Source organism: Dipodomys ordii, unplaced genomic scaffold, assembly GCF_000151885.1.
Source record: "Dipodomys ordii isolate 6190 unplaced genomic scaffold, Dord_2.0 Scaffold50, whole genome shotgun sequence".
NCBI lineage: Eukaryota > Metazoa > Chordata > Mammalia > Rodentia > Heteromyidae > Dipodomys > Dipodomys ordii.
In genome coordinates, this window is record NW_012267266.1 from 6,892,447 (window position 1) to 6,916,107 (window position 23,661).

The window sequence follows — 23,661 nt, forward strand, 5'->3', positions numbered from 1 at the left end:
CTTATGTGGTGCTGAGGAATTCAACCCAGGGCCTCAGGCATGCAAGGCAAGTGCTCTACCACTGAGCCACCTTCCCAGACCCTCAGATTCAGTCTTGACTGAATAAGATAAAACCCATGGGACCATGTCCCCGATGCCCAGTGCCAGACTAATGCCATGTGCTGGTTCAATATTCATGACCTAGGTTTGCAGTTATGTTTAAGTGGAAACAAAATTAAGTGCAAATACGCACTTTTTAAAAATTCCCCTGAGGACCACAGATTTTGGAGTTGGGATTGTAAGATATAAATGTACACTCTGTGGCTTTTGCATTTTCTTTTCATAAGCACTTTAATATATCTTGTGTAACATTTAAACCCTATCTTTATAAACCAAAAGATTTCAGGAGAAAACCTAAGGTCTAAAGTAATGGACAAATGTAATTACAAAAGTAGATTAAGGGGAAGAAATTGTAAGAAAATAAACACTTTAAAGATTTAAAAGTATAGACTAAGATCTTAAGAGAAACTTTAGATCATATATCAAACAGATAGATAATATAAAGACAGAGGAATGTGTAAGAAATTTCCACTTGCTCTTGTAACATTAAGAAAATCAATTAAGCAGGTCTATAGGTAACAAAAAAGAAACAATTTTAGTGAAACTTTGCTTCAGAAAAAAACAAAACAAAATCAACCAAACAACCAAACAACAACAAAATCCCTGGACATCACTCAACTGTTTGTGAGCAGAACAGAAAAATAAATTGTGGTATATTTTTACAATATGTTACTACATAGCAATAAAAGAAAACAGCTATAAGCCACCTCCAAACCAAGAATAAATCGGAGGGAGCCTGGGGAAGGAAGAAAATGGGAGAAAATGAGGGAAGGGGTGACATTGTTCAAAAAGAAATGTACTCATGATCTCATGTAACTGTAACCCCTCTGTATATCACCTTTACAATAAAAAAAAATTTTTAAAGAATAAATCTTAAATGGAGCAAAAGAAACAGTCCAAAATATTATACATTGAATAGTTTAGGTTATAAAATTCAAAACAGAAAACTATATTATTTAGGACTACACACTGGTAAAAACATAAGGCAAAGGAGGAAGCTGCTAACCATTACAACTGAAAGCATTTATTTAAAAAAGGACTTGCCGGAGGCTTCTGGAGTCCTGGCCATTTCTCAGCTCTCCTCAGGTGCTAATTTTTGCTTACAACATTTCGTAAGATAGATAACCTATACAATTTTCTATACCAGAAGGCGTTTTATAATTAAAAAGTTAGAATTCAATTTTAATTTGCTGTTTCTGACTGACAGTCACATCCATATGTGCAATAGATGTTTGATAAACAAGCTATTAAATAATTATTTTATAACTTTGAAAAGAGCTGTAATATAAAACAGAGTACAAAAATGTTGAGACATTTTAACAAAAAAAGTCAAAATAATATGATGGCCACATTAGTAAATTTGTATTTGAAAAGAAAACCTTTCTTAGTACGTAATAATTCTTTCCATTACCATTGACAGAATTAAAATTTAAGCTCTAATAAATAAAATAAATCTACATTTAAATTTATATTAAATTCATATGAGATGTAAATTGCATTTTCTATTAAAATATGAACAAACATTTTTTTTGTTGTCCAATTCCATATTGTTAATTTTCTCAGGAACTTTCTTCCTGTCATGTCTCTTTTTTTTTTTTTGTCGTGTCTCTTTTTCATCCCTCTTACCAGTGGCTCAGAGTTGTGACATTTGGTATTTTATATACCATACAGAGAATGTTTCTTTTCTTTTCTTTTTTTTTGATGGTCATGGGGCTTGAACTCAAGGCCTGGGTACTGTCCCTGAGCTAGCATTCTATCACTTTGAGCCATAGTGCTACTTCTGGTTTTCAGATGGTTAATAAAGAGTCTCATGGACTTTCCTGTCTGGATTGGTTTCAAATGGTGATGCTCAGATATCAGCCTCCTGAGTAGATAGGATTACAGGTGTGAACCACTTGTGTACCACTGAGAATGTTTTCTTGATAACATACAGTTGAGTAATTTTTGTTCTAAAGCTAAATTATTTGATGTAGTACTTTTCTAAGTTATATAGCAGAGTTTTGTTTGTTTTTGTTTTGTTTTGTTTACAGTACCAGGATTTTAACTCAGGGCCTCCCACTTGCTCAGCTGATGCTCCATAATTTCAGCCATGACTCCTGCCTCACTTCATTTTGCTGGTCATTTGGGAGATGGACTCCGGAAAACTTTCCTATCCAGAACGGCTTTGAACCACAATCTTCTGGATCCTCCCGAGTGGCTAGGATTACAGATGTAAGCGACCAGTGTTCAGTTTATATAGCAATTTCCACATAACTGATTCCATACTTGTAACAGCCTCTTGCAGCCCAGCTCCCAATATAAATAATGCTCAAATTGTTCAGGGAGTTTAACCAAGATCACAAAACCAGGACTCAAAACTCATTTTCTTAGGTCCTTAATTGAATGTCATTTAATATACTTGGAATAGTGATCAAATTTTCTTTCACTGCAAATTTTGTTGATATAAAGACTTGGTGAGCTGTGGCCTTAGCTTAGTAGTACAACACTTGTCTAGCATGTGCAGCATCCACTGAAAAAGTGTGTTAAATCATTGGAACTATACTTTTTTCTGTATTTTGTTTTGTTTTTGGGTCCGGTCGTGGGGCCTGAACTCTGGGCCTGGGCGTTGTCCCTCAGCTCTTCAGCTCAAGGCTAGCACTCTACCACTTGAGCCATAGTGCCACTTTGGGCTTTTTTCTGTTTGCTTATGTGGTGCTGAGGAATCGAACTCAGGGCCTCAGGCATGCAAGGCAAGCGCTCTACCACTGAGCCACCTTCCCAGCCTCTTCTGTTTTTTTTTTTTTTAATTTTGAATTGTCAAGTATCTAAAGAGAGAGTAGTAATAGCTACTAATAATACAATAACTAAATTTTTTATTCCTCGTAAGGTAAATTCTTGTGAAGTATAGTCTCCACAGTTTCCTGTATTTTTAGACAGTTCATTCCTTGCTAATTTTTTTATTAGTGTGGTTTTATAAGCCTGTGTGTGTACGTGTATATGTATCTCTGGCCCACTCTTTTTCCCTTCCCCTACACCACCCTCGGCAAATTCATGGATCCTTTATGTGTACCCCTGAGCATTTGAAAAATCACAGGTGATCTAATTCCATCACCTCTTGTTAAAGGATGACCTATTAGTGCAGACACTAGCGTCTTTTCTCTAGGCATGAACTCACTGAACCTTTTTATAAACATTTTCTTACGTTTCTTACATTCTTACATTTAGACATAGACTCTCTCCCTCCAAAGTGTAAATGAGACCAATGAGAAAAATATTAGAGTACTTCTCAGGCTAAAAAAGATTTTTTAACTCTCTCTTTTTTTCCATTCAATTTTTTATTGTAAAAGTGTTGTACAGAGGGGTTACAGTTACATAAGTCAGGTAATGAGTACGTTTGTTTTTGAACAGTGTCATCTCTTCTCTCATTTTCTCCTATTTTTGGCTCCAGATCCCCTCCCTCACAAGTTGGATAGTTCATGTTTTTCTTTTTTTGTGATATTTGTTTTTTTTTATTTTATTTTATTGTAAGGATGCTGTACAGAGGGGTTACAGTGACATGAGTAAGGCAATGAGTACACTACTTACAGATTATTGTTACCCCTTCATTTGTTGTTGTTCTACTATCCTTTCCCTCCTCCACCTCCCATACTCCTCCCCAACTCCCCTGCACCACCTGCTGTAGTTGTAAAGTTCATTTCCAATATACTGTCCTGTGGGTATCAGTGTTGCAATGGGTCCTGTGTTCTTGTTTCATTGTTTTGGTATTCCCCTTCCTCTCCCCAGATTAGACAAATGTTTATATAAGATGCAGGGTACCAATAAAAAGTAGTGACAACTGGGGATATACCATAAGGGGAAGAACATACAAAGGAAACAAACAAAAAAGAAATTACATAGTACATTTAAAACAATAACAATAAAGACAGACCTCTTGTGTCCATATCTAGGGGTTCATTTCACTTAGCAACATCTTATATGGATATATGTACATAGCTTTTGAGCTTTTCAACTCATCTGATAAGATTGTCCTATATGTATAATAATTATTCAGACCACAGCACCACTTTTAGTTTTTGAGTAGTTAATTAGAGATAAGAGCCTCATAGGTACTTTTCTGCCCAAGCTGGCTTCAAACCACGATCCTCAGATTTCAGCCTCTTGAGTAGCTGGATTACAGGGCCTAAGCCATTGGCATCCAGCTTCAAAATGTTGTTTTTAAGAAGAGAAGTTGCAGCCAGATGCTGATGGCTCATGGGAGCTTGTTTCATTGTGGGAACACGAGTTTCACTGAATTGTATACACCTCATTGTTTTCTCACAGGAATGTTTTCTCAATCTGATAATATACACTTTAAATTTAGTCACAAAGCAAGACAGTGGCAGAACCTGATTAATTCCCAGGCTTGAAAAATGGTAGCACAAGAGTAATCTTACTAATTGCCAGTCTGTGACTGATCAAATAAATTTACTAGCAGTCAATTACTAGTCTAAAGGCTATTGACCCATTACAGGTTTATCAGAAGAAACGAAAAGTGGCCACAAGTAAATGTCAATGACAGAAATTTACCTGCTGATAACCCCCCCTCAATTTTATTATCTGATCATAATAGTTATTATGGCAGGAATAATCCACCAGTGGAAGACAACCATAACAATATATACACATGCCACTTCATTCTGATTGTACAGCCATTACAATTGCAACCACAAAAACCAACATAAAAAGCAGGGATTCTAAATGAATTAAGGAATTGTACCCACTGGCTGGGCTCCATGTTGCTCACACGTGGGTGGCCTCAGTAGGCATGAAAACCTCCATTTTGGCAATGTTTTCAAGTGTGTTTACAGAAAAAGATTTAGAAAAGATAATAGGTGTCATCTTGCTAATATCATATGACACATTATGTTGTTTAACAATTAAATTAGTGAAATGCCAAAGCATTCTGAATTTCATTAAAATTCCACTGGCAATTTCTGAATCATATAAGCACACCAGAGACAGTGCAATGTATAAATTTAGTAGAATAAAATAATGCACGGACTGATCCCCAGATCTCTCAGATGTGTGTGTGTGTGTGTGTGTGTGTGTGTGTATGCGTGTGTGTGTGTGTGTATGCATGTGTAGTTCACTTCCAAATCATGCATAAGCTATTTGTTGGAATATTTCTTTGTATATAAAGCATGATCGTTTTTGCTTCTTGTATGATATTGTTGTTGCTATTATTATTATTATTATATTGTGCCAGTCTTAGGGCTTGAACTTGGAGCCTGAGCACTGTCCCTAAGCTTCTCTTTGCTCAAGGCTAGATCTCTACCATTTGAGCCATTGCTCCACTTCTGGCTTTTTTGGTAATTTATTTGGAGATAAAATCTTACAGACTTTCCTGCCCAGGCTGGCGTCAAGCCATGACCCTCAGATCTCAGCCTCCTGAACAGCTAGGATTACAGGTGTGAGCCATTAGCATCTGTCTGCTATGATTACTTAAAGATGAATTATATCTGTTTCAATTCCTTGGAGTACAGTTTTATTTTTAAGCTTCAGCCAAAAGAACAATACATCTCATTTTAGTGACAGAGAATCTATGTGTGTCATGCAATATGTGAAAATCCAAAATCATTAAATATTTTCAAGGAATATGGTTCCATATGCAATTTTCTGAGAAAGCGAGTTTGCAATGATTTTTCTGTGTGTATGTGGAAGGTGATCCCTTTCTCATGATTTAAAAATTAAATCAGAAACAAAGGGAAACAGAAGTTGATTTGGACAACAACAACAACAACAAAATGTGACTACATGCTATTTCTGATAGGGGTCGAAAATACTAGAAGAGCACTAGTATATTTAACCGACAAATTAGCAAAAATATACCACATAGAGGAGGTAATGACACCCTCACATAGCTCCCTTCCTTGGTACACTTTTGACAAATGACTGGTCCTTAAACCCTCACAGTAGTCCTCATGGGATGGAGAATGGGGAGGTAGAGGCAGAAGGGCTAGTTGAGGCAAGGGTTGTGCCCACATTGACCGGGGATCTGGCTGCTCAGGGTTCAGAGTGCCCAAATCAGTACCTACAGCAGATGTCAGCTCACCTCAAGATCTCAGACCTGTCCAGCATGTCACCATCAGGAATTTTTGAATTTCCAGATCTATAGATTAGAAAGCTACCAGTGTCTCTGAAAGCTCTCTTGATGCTCACTAAACTAATGCTGTAGCTGTAAAATAACATTTTTACAGAATAACAAAGAAAACAACCCAAATTCCACAGCTTGACTATCCAACACAACACAGCAAAACATTGCTCCTGCCAAGGCCAAACCACACCCAGAAACTTCACAAAATATAAAGTGTTTTTCAAAAATTCCTCCACCCTCCCTACCGTTAGTATCATAGCAACAAGCCAACCACTACTAATATTCAATTAATATTCTGAAGAAGTGTATCCAAGCACTCTAAATTTTGTTCTGTGCTTTAATTAAAATTCTCAGAGGTCCACAGTGAGATTGTTTCCTCTCTAGCTTGCTTCCTCTCGAGTTCTGCTTTCTGCCAATTTGTATGGAGAGCTCACTGTGTCACAGTTACCATCTGTTTAAATAACCCACATCTCAGAGGTGTACGCAAGTGCACATGTCCCAACGAACCTTTCAGTTTGGAGATCTAGGTCAGTCCTTCTAGAATTTTAACAGAACATTTGGTTTTTCCTATAGAAATAACTGTAATTAGAACTAGAGAGTGTTCATTTTCTAACCAAGGCTTTGATCATCTTTACATGTTTATTTATCAGAAGGTAAGAGGACAGAAGGGTGGAAACTTAAGTATTTTTAAAAAAAAAACATGGAAAAATCATGTAAAGCCTTACTAATAACTAGGTTATATAACTGGAAGATTTACTTTGAGTCTCAAAATAAAAAGCGAAAGGATTTGAACTATTGCTTTTATGTCCTGCTTTTCAAAATACAGTAATATTTGTCCAGAACCTTGATAATGCTTCTTTAAATCAAGCCTGTAATTCGCTAGAGTTGATTTTTAAGACTAAGACATTATTGCTACCACCTGATAAATTATTACCTGTGACTTGTACCCAAAGAATCATTTAAAGGCTTGTTCTGTTTCAAATGGACACTCTTACCGTGATGCATGAGGAAATTTTTAGCCATTAACACACCACAGACAAATATATGAAAACACACATTTTGGAAGACAGGCTGGTGTTTCTTAAAAAGACTACTTTTGCTCATACACACATTAAATTGACAGCTCTGCTTTAATACTTTCTGACTTCAGTACTGCTCTGAATCTTTACTGTATACTTCATTCAATTCATCCACCAACTGAAAGCTAATCAGGAATGGCTATATCCTTCATTAAGTTTAGTTATTTCTAATTATATTAAAAATGCTAATAGGATTTAATGGCTGTTTAAAGAAATACCAGAATTCTGACACAAAGGACCAAGGTTAACTATCACACACCCTGCCCATACTGCATTAAGTCTTTTACAGAATACCTGCAAAATTCACATGTTCACATAACACCCACATGCACTCATATAACATATACACCTGGGTAGATGGACAAGAAAAACATAACATTCTGAGTATCACAGTTCAGATATAAAAAATAAAATTCTTAGTAGGATAAACAATGAATTAGTAATGGGAGTCAGGACTTTTGAACCAATTATCTTTTGGTACAAAGTAGAATAGTTGTGTCCTGTAGCGGTTTGCTCTCAATCATATGAAGGAAACAGATCACTTTCCAGGAGAATTGTATTCCCCTTCTGCCTGTGGCACATCTGTGCACGGTTTGTGCATCCTTGAGTATGTAGCAGCTGGCTTTATCATAAATGGATTTGATGGCTCAAGGCTGGAGCTGATTGGCAGACAGCTAAGACCTGCAGAAGTGGTCCTAGTGTTGCTATGGTGACTGAGCTCATTCTTCCAAGTGGCTCAGTCAGGATTTCTCATAATGAGCTACATTTGCTGGGCTCCTAACCCAGGTACCTACAAGTCCAACCTGGCTTCTTTTCTTTTCCCTAGTAGTATCTGTTATTTTATCCTGAGTTCTGATCAATATACACAATGTATGACTGTGAGTATCTGTTTCAGGCAAAGGGAATTTAAAGTACTTACATTCGTTTCAAATAGGTGACACAAGTTCACTTATCTGAGCAGAACCTTTGCTGTTAAAACCCAAGGGGTGCCAGTGATCTCCAGAGCCCATTTATCAGAACTCCCTCAGAGTTGTCCCAAAGTTGTGCTGGTGTACCCTATTGCCACTGAGTTGGTACTACAAAGAATTTAGGGCCACTTACTAAACAGTGCCTTTCAGGGCCTGGACACTGTTGTTCCTAAGCCTCTTTGTGGTCAAGACTAGCACTCTACCACTTGAGCCACAGTGCCACTTACCCACTCTTACTTCTTTGCCATATATCCACTCTTATTTCTTTAGAAAAGAGAAAAAATGGAGTAGGTTTTCATGATTAAAAAAGAAGACAGTTGGGCTGGGAAGGTGGCTCAGTGGTAGAGCGCTTGCCTTGCATGCCAGAGGCCCTGGGTTCGATTCCTCAGCACCACATAAGCAAAAAGAAAAAAGCCGGAAGTGGCGCTGTGGCTCAAGTGGTAGAGCGCTAGCCTTGAGCTGAAGAGCTGAGGGACAGTGCCCAGGCGCAGAGTTCAGGCCCCATGACCGGACCCAAAAAAAAAAAAAAGACAGTTTACAAGGCTTAGAAGTTTTTCTATGAAATCAACAATGATGAACTCTCCAGAGTCACTGTAACAAACCTAAAAGACCATAATGGACTATATGTTCCTCAAAGTCCAGCATTTTTTCTCATCTAGTGCCCAGGAACTTGATGCATTTCATAGATTTTTATGTTTAGCTCTCCTAACTGTTCAGTTGCAGGAACTGACCAGGAGCTCAATTTATAATAGTACACTGTAGTTCAACTTGCAAGTGGTACACTTATAGTTCAGAGTTGCAAACACATTTTTTTACATTTCTCATTAAGCTAAAGGTTTTCATAACTGCAAATGGCCTTTTCCAAATTATTCTCAACTTTTCAAGCTGCTATAAAAAATGAAGCCCATTTCTCTTCATTTCATATTGAAACTCATTATTACATAAATCTATTAAATGCAACCATGAGGTGGATTTCAGTCAGTGTCTAACACTTGGAATGGAAGGAGTCAGAAATGGCTCTACAGTAACCAGATTCAGAAGGCAAACATGAGACTCATTCCTGCAGAAATAAGTCAAAAGGCAATCAGATGAGCTGAAAAGCTCAAAAGCTATGTACATATGACCATATAACATGATGCTAAGTGAAATGAACCTCAAGATATGGACCAAGATATGTCTTTGTTGTTGTTTTAAGTGTACTATGTGATTTTTTTGTTTCCTTTGTATGTTCTTCCCCCTATGGCATAGCCCTGTTGTTGCTGTAACTTGATTTTGGTACAGTGCATCTTGTATATACATTTGTCTAATCTGGGGAGGGAAGGGGAATAACAAAACGGTGAAACAAGGATACAGGATGACCCATTGCAACAATGATACCCACAAGACACTATATTGGAAACAAACTTTACAACTTCAGGTGGGGGTTGGAGTGGGGAGGAGTGTGGGAGGTGAGGGAGGGAAAGGATAGTGGGACAACAACAAGGAAGGGAAGGAATAAAAAGGATCTACAAATAATGTACTCATTGCCTTACTCATGTAACTGTACATCATCTTTAAAATAATATACTCTTTAAAAAAAAAAAAAAAAGGAAAGCCCTTTCCATTTAGGAACACTGTAATCTTAGTTTAACTGGAAATAAAGCATTCGTTTTAAAACATAAAAGACCAGAATAAGTTGATTTCTTAACTTCTAAAATGGCAATTTCACTACTTATTAGCTTCTCCTACTCCAAGTGAAACTCATCCCAAAATAATTAAATAATTATTGTCTTTCGCTGAGAAATAATCAAACATTGCCTCTGGCCATAGTTACATTTAAAGATTTCTCCAGGTTCACAAGGTTTGTTTTTTTTAATCTGTATGTAAATTTATCCTTTTGACACATTCTACATTTTCACCACTAAGAAGCACTGTGCAACCATTTGGTATTCTAAGAATCAAAAAACAGGTAGCAACAAAGTAAAAAAAAAAAAAAGTAGTGCTACATTAAAATGTATGACTGAATTTCATAACCAGAGCCTAAAAATTCACACGTTGGGTGGAAAAGTGGGAGAAAATGAGGGAGGGGATAACACTGTTCAACAAGAAATGTACTCATTACCTTACTTATGTAACTATAACCCCTCTGTACATCAGCTTGACAATTAAATTAAATTTAAAAATGTACATGTTGCTATTGTTTTGTATAAGCAATCATTTTATTATCATGAATGAGTTGTTTACAAGGGATTCATTTTGCCATTGTCACATAGCATACAATACAGGTCCTCCCATCCCATCATTCTTTCTTAAATCCCTTCCCTCTTCCCAAAACAACAGACTTCATTTCTCCATTTCCACTTACAGATACCAAAGAATTCTGAGCATATTTACCCTCCTTCACCCTCTCCATTTACCCTCAGCCCTATCGCCAGTACCCACACCCCAGACAAGACCTGTTCACAATCTGTCAAAGACTTCTTTGACATGTATATCAACTGATCAAAGGTATAATTACATACTTGTGTTTAGTGTACTTTAACCTGATTGAACTCTTGCTTATTCTCACTTTGCCCATCCCCAGAAACTCTATTATTCAACAGCTTCCAGTAAATTCCATTAACTATATGCAGCTGCAATGTATTCCCATGTGGTTTACCCTTTTTCTTTCCCTTCACTAATCCCCTCAAATAGTCCTATAATTACCAACATGCACATGATTCTGCTTGAATATACATACATGTTGATCTTTTAGGTTTAGCTTGCACATCTGAGTTTGTTTTAAACTCTAAAAAAAGTATTCATGGCAAGGTAATATTGACTATCTTCATTCATCCTGAGCTGTAGAAATCTATATCCCCTTCCAAAACTGAAGTACCTGGAGTTTTACTATGGGAAACTCTGAGAGAAGGAGAGAAAAGGAAATCAAAATGGCTTATGTCTGTTGAAATTGCAACAAGCAATTGGCTAAATTTAACATTATTTTTAATCCCAGAAGATCAGTTGCTTAAACTCACTGCAATGCACTGTGCTCCCAATGCTTTATGACATCGTATACCCATACACTACTATTTATTTCAATGGACAGTTTTCATCCAAGGACTACAAGATCAATCTAAGGACTTGCTCCAGCTTCTACTAGATCCCAGCTTAAGGGGTTGTATGTCTGTGGTCTCCAGAACCAGAACCAGACTCAAATACTCCCATTGCTCATAGAGCTTCCTATCTTTCATTTGTAAAATCTAGTTTCTCAAATATTAAATTTTCAAAGCATCTTACCTGTGTGCTAAAATCTTAATAACAATTGAGTAAGAGTAACTTTTCCAATTGTATGTTCCGGCTATGTGAATAAAACTCCTGAAACATAGGAATTCAACAGAGTAGAGTTTGTCCTTTAAAGTAACTGATTTCAATCCAGCAAAATGCTGCCTTAGCCTAAGGAGCTGCAAAATACAGGCTTAATTTTCAGATCTAATTTTTTATAGCTTTCATAACAGAAAAGGTTTAACTTCTATGGCTAGGAAAGATTACAATTAAATGACAACATAAAGATGGCCATGAATCAGGCATCTACATTCATTTCTTTTTCAGAAAGGATTCTTCAATTTTTAACATAACTGGTATTGTAATAGAAAAGTTACCATTATTAACTAACCCACTAAGGAAAAGGTGCTATAAGATCAACTGACAAGAGTAACAATATTCTCAATATGCCCACCCCTCCCCAAAATCAAGCCAAGGAAAGAGTTAAATCACAGAATGAAAAACAATAAAAATAAGAGGAGGAACAGCTTGAAGAGAACCACAGCTTTTGCCACATAGCATACAATACAGGTCCACCCATCCCAACATTCTTTCTTAAATCCCTTCCCTCTTCCCAAACCAACAGACTTCCTTGTTCCATTTCCACCCACAGATATTAACATGCCCACCAGAGGAATAGAGATAACCCAGAAGCTAAAGTTGGTTGTATGTCAGAATACATAACAAAGAAAGAATAATAAGATATCTTGGGGAAAAAAACAGAGACCTTGAAGGTAGATATAAATATTCAAACATGTATTTAGCAGTCATTCCTGAAACAGGGAATAGATATGGGAGATTAGAGAAAATTATTCATAAACTAACAGGGAACATACTGGAAGCCTTAATGAAAGCATGAGTTCTCACAACAGGGGTGAGAAAGTTCAGAGGAAGATAAACAACACAGATCAATTAATATTAGAATTAAGAATCATTATTAATAGTTTTATATGAGAACAGTACACCTATGTGCTTAAAATTATGGAATGTGCTACTTTGAGCCTGAAATCCCATAATTTATTTTTAAAAGTAAAATGAAGACTTTTCAGGCATATAAAGTTCCAAGTTTATTTATGTCTTTCAACACACTGAGAGAATAATACAGGAGTAGATAACACCTGAAGGCAAAAGAAAAACTGAATTCACTCATAGTGATGAGTAATGAAAACAAAATGGAAGGTTAGTGAAGATGTGTATGAGTGGAAATTTCTTTTTAAGTTGTAGTGACACTTTAGAATTTCAGTCATGGGTGTTACCCATGTGTGAAATGTCACAGAAAGGTAGTGAAAAAGAAATTTAAATGTCTTAAGAAGAGGTGGCCTGTTCAAAGAGAAATGTACTCATTACTTGACTTGTGTAATTGCAACCCCTCTGTACATCACCTTTGTAATAAATATAATAAAAAATTTTAAATGTCCTAAGGTCCTAAGGTTCTGGCTTTGTTCTAGAGAGAATATAACTACTCAATATCTCTTGGCATTAAAAGTGAGATACAAGTTTAAATGCTTATTGAAACTGAAGAAAGTTTTCCACTAGAAGAATAAAAGGAGGAAGTACATCTTTTCAAACAAAATTAGTTGAAATCTGGCCAATGACAGTGTCTTGTTCTGCTCACTCATATTTTAAAAAATCAAATTATTTGACAAGAGTTAAAATAGGACTGTTTACATAGAAATCCAGATCATTTGGCACAGTAGGTTTTTTTTAAAGGAAGAAGAGATAAATAAAAAGTCAAGGAGATATTATTAAAAATAAGGCAGAATTTTTTAAATATTAGAGAATGCTAAATTTTATGTAATATATTTAAAACATTTAAAATTTTAGATAAAAACATCTTTAGAGTTGGCATAAAATACATCAGAAACATTTAAATATTCTCAAAAATAGATAAAATGGAAAAATGGTTTGGGTAAATTTTCACATCCTTTTAAGAATATAATTCCTAGATTGTGTAAGTTGTGGAAATCAATCACTTTAGAATGCTAAGTAACTCACACCCAGGAAAGAAAGCCAACAAGAAGAAATAAAATGCCAATTTTACAAACTTGTAAACATTCTAAATAAAAAATAGTAGTAAATTAATCTACTTTTATTTCATTTATTCAGAAATACAGTACTTACATATTAAAAGATGCTATCAAAGCACTTCACTACAATAACTGACAAAACAAGAAAAAAGATGGACAAAACTCAGCTAATAAAACCCAACCCCCATTTCCATATTTTATATATTTAGCATACTAAAAATACCTAGCAAACTAAGAAGCATCTTACACTCAATAAATGAAAGTTACAAGAATTGTGTAGTATGAGGACTGTATTTAACCATAATGATTATATATTTCAAAAGTGCTTAAAGAGTAGGTTTTAAGTATGTTAATCACAAAAAAATACTTGTGATGATAGTTGTGTGGGTTGACTTTATTTAATCATTCCACAATGTGTCCATGTGTCAAAGTATCACATCAGAGCCAATCAATATCACAATTGCTACTTGGCAATTGAAAAATAAAATTAAATAAAGAAAATATAACTGTGGTTTTCTTTTATGCTTTTTAAAATTTGTATTGTCAAAGTGATGTACAGAGGGGTTACAGTTACATAAGTAAGGTAGTCATTACATTTCTTGTCTAACTTGTTACCCCCTCCCTCATTCTTCTCCCTCTTTCCCTCCCCACCAATATCTGCCCCCTTCTCCCCCCACCAAGTTGTACAGATCATTTCTAACATGTTGTCTTTGTATATCTATTGCATTGGTTCCCCCTTTGTCCTTTGTCTCACCATTATGTTGTTCCCCTTCCCTTCCCTAGTTCAGATACAATACCTAGGGTACCAAAATTGAATGCAGTGACAACAGGGGATAAACCATGGGGGCAGGGGGAACACAAAAGAAAAAAGAAATCACCTAGTATATTGAGAACCACAACAAAAAAGAAAACCTCTTGTGTCCATGTCTTGGAGTTCATTTCACTTTGCATCATCTTATATGGTTATATGTACACAGTTATTAAAGATATTCTGCTCATCTGCTAAGATTATCCTAGATTTATACTAATTATTACAAATAAGAGAGACCATGGGACCTATGTTTCTTTGGGTCTGGCTTACTTCACTTAATATAATATTTTCCAAGCCTTCCATTTCCTAACAAATGAGGCATGTCATTCTTGTCATTCTTTCTGAGGGAAGCATAGAATTCATATATATATATATATATATATATATATATATACACACACACCACACACACATATATATATATACATTTTCTAGATCCATTCATCTACTGAGGGGCATCTGGGTTGGTTCCATATCTTAGCTATGGTGAATAATGCTGCAATAAACATAGTTGTGCTGGTAGCTTTAGTGTGGCCTTGTCTGTGATCATTTGGATAAATGTCCAGTAGTGGGATTGCTGGGTCATAGGGGAGCTCTGTGTATAGTCCTTTGAGGCACCTCTATACTGCTTTCCAGAGTGGGTGAGCAAGTTTACACTCGCACCAACTGCATAGTAATGTTCCCTTTTGGTCACATCCTCTCCATCATCTGTTGTTATTAGATTTCTTGATTATAGCCATTCTAACTGGGGTGAGGTAGAATCTCAATGTTGTTTTGATTTACAATTTTTTTTATGGCCAGAGATGCTTCTATATAAAATTTGGAATTCTTTTAAAATTTTAGATAAGAGAGAGAGAGAGAGAGAGAGAGAGAGAGAGAGAGAGAGAGAGAGTGTGTGTTGGTCCTGGGATTTGAACTCAGAGCCTGAGAACTATTCTTGAGCTTTTGTGCCCAAGGTTAGTACTCTACTACTTGAACCACACAGCTCCAGTACCAGATTTTTTTTTATGGTTAACTGGAGATAAGGGCCTTATGGCCTTGAACTTCAATCCTAAGATTTCAGCCTTCTGAGTAATTTAGATTAAAGGCATGACCTACTGGCACCTGACTCAACACTACAATTTTGATGAGGAACTACTTTGAACCATAGAATGATTTTGGTAGTAAGGCCATTTTCAAAATATAAATTCTGCCAATTAACTAAGATAGAAGGTCTTTCCATCTTCTGATGCCTACTTCAATTACCTTCTTCAATGAAAGTTTTATAGTTTTCATTGTAGAGGTCTTCCATTTTCTTGATTAGAATTGTACTTAGGTCTTTTATTTTTTGAGGCTATTGTGAATAGAACTGTTATCCTGATGTGTTTCTTAGCCTGATCACTATTAGTATATAGAAAAGCTACTAATATTGTATGCTGATTTTCTATTCTGCTACCTTTCTGAAAGGGTTTATTCAATCTAGGAATTTTTTAGTGGACTGTTCACAATAGCTGACCTGCAGAATCAATCAAAGTGCTCAGCAATGAATGAATAGATAAGAGAAAATACTATTGTTACACACAAAGAAAAATGTAGAAAAATGGATGGAACTGGAGGACATCATATTGAGTCAAGCTCAATAAGCCAAATATCACATTTTCTCTCTCAAGCTAAAGATGAAGAGGAGGAACATGGGACATTAATATAAAAAGACTGTCCAGAGGAAAAGAGACAAAGAAAGGAAGGGGAAAGAAGGGATGAAAAAGACTGAAGTAGATTATATGTGTATATTATTGAAGATAGCATAATAAAACTCACCAAACACTTTTAAAAACAAGAGAGAAGAACAGGAATAGGATGCAGGGGGTGAACTCATTCAAAGTTTACTGTGTACGTATATGGAATTATAATCAGGAAATCATATCCTATTATTTTTGCATACTAATTCAAAAAAAAGTAAATTAAAGTGAGAAATCAAGAACATATTTACTGGCCAGATCTAAAGCTAGATATGAAAAAGGGTTACCTATCTTCTCTATTATTCACCATTATATTGGGGTTTTGCATTAAGTTGGATTAAAAATTTTAACGAATACTGTCAAGTTTTAAAAATTAGCAAATTTTAAGGTAGAAATTGATATTTATTTGACCACTCAGTCATACTTCCTTTCTTTTTGTCATAACAAGCATCAGTCACTTTATACAAGACATTGGTAAGAAAAAAATACATAAGAAAATAAGCATTCCTATCTTGATGGTTATCAACCTGGTAGGATTGAAAAAGGATTGGCAGGTAAATGAAGTCTATCTCTGGGTGTGTCTGAGAGTCTCCAGAGATGATCTGATCATGAAGGCACTGATGATCCAATGGAAGATTTTAAGTTTGAATAGGTGATTGAGAGTTGGTAGAACTGTGGAAGGTGAGGTCTGGCTGGAAGTATAGCATGGAAGTCAACTGTGGAGCCTATTTTTTTCCCTGACCCCTTCTCTTCACATCTGCTTCCAGGTTGCCATGAGTTGAACAGCCCTGCTCTATCACTTCTTTACTGACATGATAGTTGAAATCTGTTAAACTATATGCTAAAATAAACTTACCTTAGTTAAGTGTACTCAGTTAAGTGTACTTGAGGTTAAAGACAATTTGTCTTTAGTCACAGTCACAATAAACTAACATTGGAAGTTAGAAATTGGTATATCCTTATTAGAGAGATACTTTTCTTGACTATTAAAATTTTAAATGTGGATTCATATTGACATTAATAATTCATATATATACTTTATCTACCTACATGAATGCATATACATATGAGAATATTCATTGTCATAGTACAATTTTGGAAGGTGACATAAGTATCAGAAAGAGAATAGTTATATAAATGAAACACAAATAGCTATTTTTCCAAAGCCCTAAGAATGTTATCAGTGAACAAATGTTAAAAATCAGTTCTACACTCAGACAAGGAGGCAATATATTTATTACATGCCATGTTGTTACAAGAGTTATTAAGAAAAATAAAGTAAGCTATAATAAGTAAATCAAGAGACATAGAGAGAGATAAACTGAATGGAGGATGGAAAAGATGGAGAGAAACATCAGGGGGCTTTTGATAAAACTATATTTGAATAGATATTTAAATAAAGTAAGAGAATGAGGCAAGAAAATATAAAGCAGTAGGGATTTCAAACTAAGAGACAGAGGTAGGAGTATGCTCCAGGTATTCTAAAAAGTAAAGACAAGGCATCTCACGTGAGGCTGGAAAAAAGGGAATAGGAAGAGAGTGAGATGAAGTGGCCACAGGGATCCCATTAGGAAAAAATTTTGGATTTTATTTTAAGCCTATTGGATATTATGCCATTATTGAAATAATGGCCTGGCATTGAAAGTCTACAGGACATAGAGACTTATAATACGTTGCAGAACAATGGGGATATATTTATCCTTGTTGATAATATTTTTATTAAACACACACTAAGACAAAACTAACATTCAATGCATTCATATATGCATATAGACACATTTTTTGTTGTTGTTGGTTTTGGGGCCTGAACTCCAGGCCAGGGTGCCATCCCTGAGCTCTTCAGCTCAAGGCTGGTGCTCTACTACTGGAGCCATAGCACTACTTCCAGCTTTTTCTGCTTATGTGGTGCTGAGGAATTGAACCCAGGGCCTATTGCATACAACACAAGCACTCAACCACTGAGCTACCTTCCAACCCCTATGAACACACTTTTTTTTTATTTTTATTTTTTGTGAACATACTGTACAGAAACATGGGCAAGATAATGAGTACATTTCTTATCAAGCATTGCAGCCTCCTCCTTTGTTTACCCTTCACATCCCTTCCCAGCCTCCCCCCGCCGCCCCCTGCCCAATCTCCCCCCTCCCCCCGCACCAAAGTTGTAAAGTTCGTTTTCGACACAAATTATACTGACATCAAATATAGTGAAAGCAGGGGTTGTACTGTGGGGGAGGGACATACAAAGCAACAAAGAAATAATCTTATAAATGCATTAGAAACAAATGCATGAAAGAAAAAAACATTTAAATACATATCTAAGGGTTCATTTTCTTAACATCACATTATCTGACCTTTTCCGCTTGACTCATACATATACTAGGTATTGCAAATAAGAGAAACCATGGGACCTATGTTTCTTTAGGCTTGGCTTACTTCACTTAACATAATTTTTTCCAAGCCTTTCCATTTCCTAACAAATGGGGCAATGACATTCTTTCTGATGGATGCATAGAATTCCATTGTGCATATATACCACATTTTCTTGATCCATTCATCTACTGAGGGGCATCTGGGTTGGTTCCATATCTTAGCTATGGTAAATAATGCTGCAATAAACATAGTTGTGCTGGTAGCTTTAGTGTGGTCTTGTTTGTAAACATTTGGGTAAATGTCCAAAAGTGGGATTGCTGGGTCATAGGGGAGCTCTATGTGAAGTCTTTTGAGGAACCTCCATACTGCTTTCTAAAGTGGTTGAAGAAGTTTACACTCTCACCAACAATGAAGTAAGGTTCCTTTCTGTCCACATCCCCTCCAGAATCTGTTGTTGCTAGAATTCTTGATTTTTGCCATTCTATCTGGGGTGAGGTGGTATCTCAATGTTGTTTTGATTTGCATTTCTTTTATGGCTAGGGATGTTGAGCATTTCTTCATGTGTCTATTGGCCATCCTTCTTTCTTCTTCAGAGAAGTTTCTCTTTAAGTCTTTAGCCCACTTATTTATTGGGCAGTTGTTTCTTTGCAGATTTGTTGTTGGGGGGTTTAATTTCTTGAGTTCCAAGTATATTTTAGATATGAGACCCTTGTCCGTTGTATGGCTAGTGAAGATCTTCTCCCAATCCATGGACTTTCTATTGATCTTGCTAGCTATGTCCTTTGCCATGCAGAAGCTCTGCAACTTCATGCAATCCCATTTGTCCTACCTTTCTTTGATTTGTTGTGTTTCCGGGTCTCTATTAAGAAAATTTCGGCCTGCACCAAGGAGACCTAGGGTTTCTCCTATTCCATCCTGTAATGTTTTCAGAGTGTCTGCTTTGGCTCCGAGGTCTTTGATCCATTTGGAGTTGATTCTGGTGCAGGGTGATATATAAGGATCTAGCTTTAGTTTTCTACAAGTAGTTAACCAATTTTGCCAGCACCATTTACTGAAGAGGCTGTCTTTCTTCCATTCTATTGTTTTAGCTCACTTATCGAAGATTAGATGGCTATAGGTCTGTAGGTTCATTTCTGGGTTTTCAATTCTATTCCATTGGTCCTGAGGTCTGTTCTTATGCCAGTACCAAGCTGTTTTGATTACTATGGCTTTATAGTAGAGTTTGAAATTTGGTATTGATATTCCTCCAGCAACGTTCTTTCCATTGAGGAGCGTTTTTGCTATTCAGGGTCTTTTATTGTTCCATATGAATTTTTGGATTGCTTCTTCTATTTCCTTGAAGAATGAGGTTGGAATTTTGATAGGTATTGCATTGAATTTGTAGATAGCCTTGGGAAGTATTGCCATGTTCACGATGTTAATCTTTCCAATGGGAGGTTTTGCCATTTTCTAAGTTATGAACACATTTTAAAAGTCCAAAGACCCGTTGCAACAATGAGATGTACAAGATGTTATGTCAAAAAATGAACTTTACAACTTTGGCAGGGGGAGGAGGGTGGGGTAAGGGGGGATAGGGGAAGGGATGGGAAGGGGAAACAAATGAAGAGGCAACAATGCTTGATAAGAATGTCCCTCCCCCATGGTATAACCCCTGTTTTCACTGTATTTGATGTTGGTATAATTTGTGGAGGGGAAGGGAAAAAACAAATTGTTTAGATAAGGATAAAGGTGGACCTATTGCAACAATGAGATGTTGAGATGTACAAGATGCTGTGTCAAAAAAACAAACTTTGCAATTTTGGTGGGGGGAAGGGAAAGGGGGTGGGAAGCGGGGGAGGGCGGGGCGGAGGGGGGGAGATGGGAAGGAATGGGAAGGGGAAACAAAGGAGGAAGCAACAATGCTTGATAAAAAATGTACTCATTACCTTGTCCATGTAATTGTAACCCCACAATATGAACATTAGGTTATCATTGGAAATCAATTTATTTAATATTTTTAAATATTTATCAACATTATTAATATTTATGTATTGACTCTCTTCCCTATGGGACAGCATGAATGGGAAAGAGAAGAATGGAGGGGGAAAACATCAACACTGGGCCATAAACATTTTAAAGGACTAAAGAGTTTGGCTGATGAACATCTTGGCAGACTTAAATCTAAATATCAAAAGTTTTAACACAACTCTAGATAATTAACCTTCATGGAAAATTACCTATCTTTTAAATGTAACAATAACGCATTCGCTCACAAACACATATGCCAAAGACTATCTAAAAGTCAGCCATCATGATTATAACCGCAGAGATAAAAAGAGTACTCTCACGTTCTTAAAATGTTTTTCAGTAGGAAGATACTCAGAGAAGACTTCTCAAGATAATCTGAAAAAAAGAGAAAAAGACTACTGAGGGATGGCAGGAGACAGATGGCTTCCTCTTAAACAAGAAGTAGAGACAGCAGTGTAAGAGGGCGACAGTCTCTACTGTCCTCTGTGTTTGAAGCATTCTTCCTATAGGGATGTTTATAGTTTTCTTAGAGGACCTGAGTCCTGGAGAGTAAATTTGGGGGCCAAATCAGAAGAAATGGTGATTAAGAGAAGAGAAAGGGGAGGTATAAGTTCATTCAAAAATCTAAGGTGTAATCTTGTCAAATATTAGGGTACTTTTATCCTTTCCCTCAATTGAACTGCTATGAGCACCTTAATAACCTTGAGAAGTACTCCCTTCCAGCGCTTGCTGGAACCTCACAGCCTCTCAGCTCCTCCTCCCATTACCTCCTATCCAATCCAGTCCAATCTCCTTGTTTCAACTAGTAAAACGTGTGGTAGAAAAATGCAAACTCAATGATGGTGAACTAGTAGGTCACTGGTCCTTCTGTTTCAGCTGCTGCACATGAGGATATCAGTTGCAGGGCACCACATTCTAACCTCTTCAATGTAATGTAGAGATTATTGTTACTGTTATCTTAATGGAGGAGGAACAAAACCCAAAGATGCTTTACTAACATGCCCACAGTCCCACAGTTTAAAATGTGTATATATTGTATATAATCTTGACTATAGTAAACATTACCTAATATGTATACACTGAGATTCATTCAGTAAGCAACAAGCATCACTACATTCTAGGCTCCATGACTGGCCCTTAGAAACCGAGGCTGCAGGGTACCGAATTAGAACTAGAAAGATTCAAGTTGAGATTGTTTATCTGCTGGTGAAATGTAGAACAATGAGATATTGGGGAATCCTTTCAGAAGATCAAGATGTGGGTAATAGAATTAAGAAGAGTGACAGGAAGGGGACAGAGGAATCTGATGGGAAATTGACTCAACCTTGTTGAGTTCAGTCAGGAGGAACCAGCATAGAAGCTGGAAGGAATAGAAGATCCAAGGACTAAAAAAGGGACAGCTAATGTTGGAAAGCTGCAAAAAGTCTGTGGTCCCAAACTGGAATATAGGAGCTCATAGTTCTGCGCATGGAACTATCTTGTAATCAAGTGAAAGTCATTCAGGATAAGAAGGTCAAATCCAAAGGTCAAAACGATGGCAATGGCAGCAACTAAAGTAGAAAGAAAAGGTGACCTAAGTGTTCAGTGTTCAATGAGGGAGAGTGATGATGAATAAGAGATGGGCAGGAAGGAAGAAGAGCAGAGGAAGGGACAGAAAGGCCCTTAAAAAGAAGAGGATTGTGTACCCTTTTCCAATAGAACCTGCATACAATAATTTTATTATTATAACAGGATTAGCATCTTTAAAGTGGTAGCTAGGTAAGTTTTCACTTCTTGGTGCAGGAAGTCATGTTTTCTAGCAGATGTCTGAACCATATAACATTATAGAAGAGAAAGGAGGCAACCCCTTGTGATAGAGAAGGATATGACCCAGGACGCTCTTATAGGATTGGAAGCAGAAAGGAAAGTCGGCTGTATCTGGTCCTGACCATTGAGGTGTAGAAGAAAGATACAGGCAAGATGAGAAGACCTGATGCATGAAACTATTACTGAACCAATGTGGGGGGAAGAACAGAGTATTATGGAAACATCCAGGTTGCTATGGAAGCTCTAATACACTGATTAGTGACAAGAAGTACATCTTTTTTCTTTTTCTTTTCTATCTTTTTTGTTGTTGTTGGTGGTGGTGGTGGTGGTCATGGGGCTTGACCTCAGGGCCTGAGTGCTGTCCCTGAGCTTTTTTTGCTCTATCACTTTGAGCCACAGCACCACTTCTAGTTTTCTGGTGGTTAATTGGAGATAAGAGGCTCAAGGACTTTCCTGTCAGGGCTGGCTTTGAACCATGATGCTCAGATCTGAGCCTCCTGAGTAGCTAAGATTACAAGCGTGAGCCACCAATGCCCAGTGACAGGTAAAATTTTAAAGTTCATAAACATGTAGAATATGCAGCAGAGGAACAGATAGTTCAATGGCTGAGCTGAGTCAGGGCTCTGAGCTTCCTGTGCTCTCCTTGGGCTTGTAGGCAGCAAAGAGGTTCTCACATGCCCCAGGCAGGAGGGGAGGAGATGTGAACCAGCCCATAGGTGACCCAGGATAAGGGCAGTGTGCAAGCAAACAGCTCAGAGCAAGGGCATGGGCACACAGACTCCAGGGGCCACCACTCCCTGCCCAGCAGGAGCTCAAGAAGAACAATAAAATGTGGGCTTGTCATGTGACCCCCTAATTAGCATTCATGGAACCCTTTTCTCTCCTGCCAGTAGATACCTCTTAAAGAGGAAAACAAGAGGAAGACATAAAAAAGACGGTATTTACCTAAAAGGATCACACTATCCAAACATAGGTTATTAAAGTTTACCTTCTCAACACTCCACAAACTCTAGTATTCATTGTAAAAGATAAACTCATATTAGAACCTACAATTTCTTGGCAAAATTTCCGTGCACGCAATGGTAAAAAGTATTTCTTCCAAGCTATCATTTCCACTAAATATCGAAATACTCTAAAACTGAATTTCCTAGATGGTGATTTTATTTTATTCCTTCTGGTCATATACTCCTACACCATCAAATAAAGCTTCTGCTCCAGGATTACTGGATTCCAGCCGTTTTTCATTATTTTCAGTTTATATCCTTTCCTAAACTTATGTAATTCAAGCTGGATGTACTTAGCTTCTTCTCTTTTAAGTTTCTTTAACCTAATTTTTTCTCTGATCTTCTTGACCTCTTAAAAAAAACTTTTAGGTATAGAAG

The 23,661-nt window shown here is 36.7% G+C and overlaps 1 protein-coding gene across 1 annotated transcript in view; it reads right to left on the reverse strand.

The window, feature by feature from the left end:
* Window positions 1-23,661, reverse strand: part of Camk4 (calcium/calmodulin-dependent protein kinase IV) — a 157,753-nt gene that overhangs the window by 131,613 nt on the left and 2,479 nt on the right. The window contains 1 exon segment of the mRNA XM_013020316.1: window positions 6,170-6,292. Within this exon segment, the coding sequence (XP_012875770.1) occupies window positions 6,170-6,292 (123 nt within the window).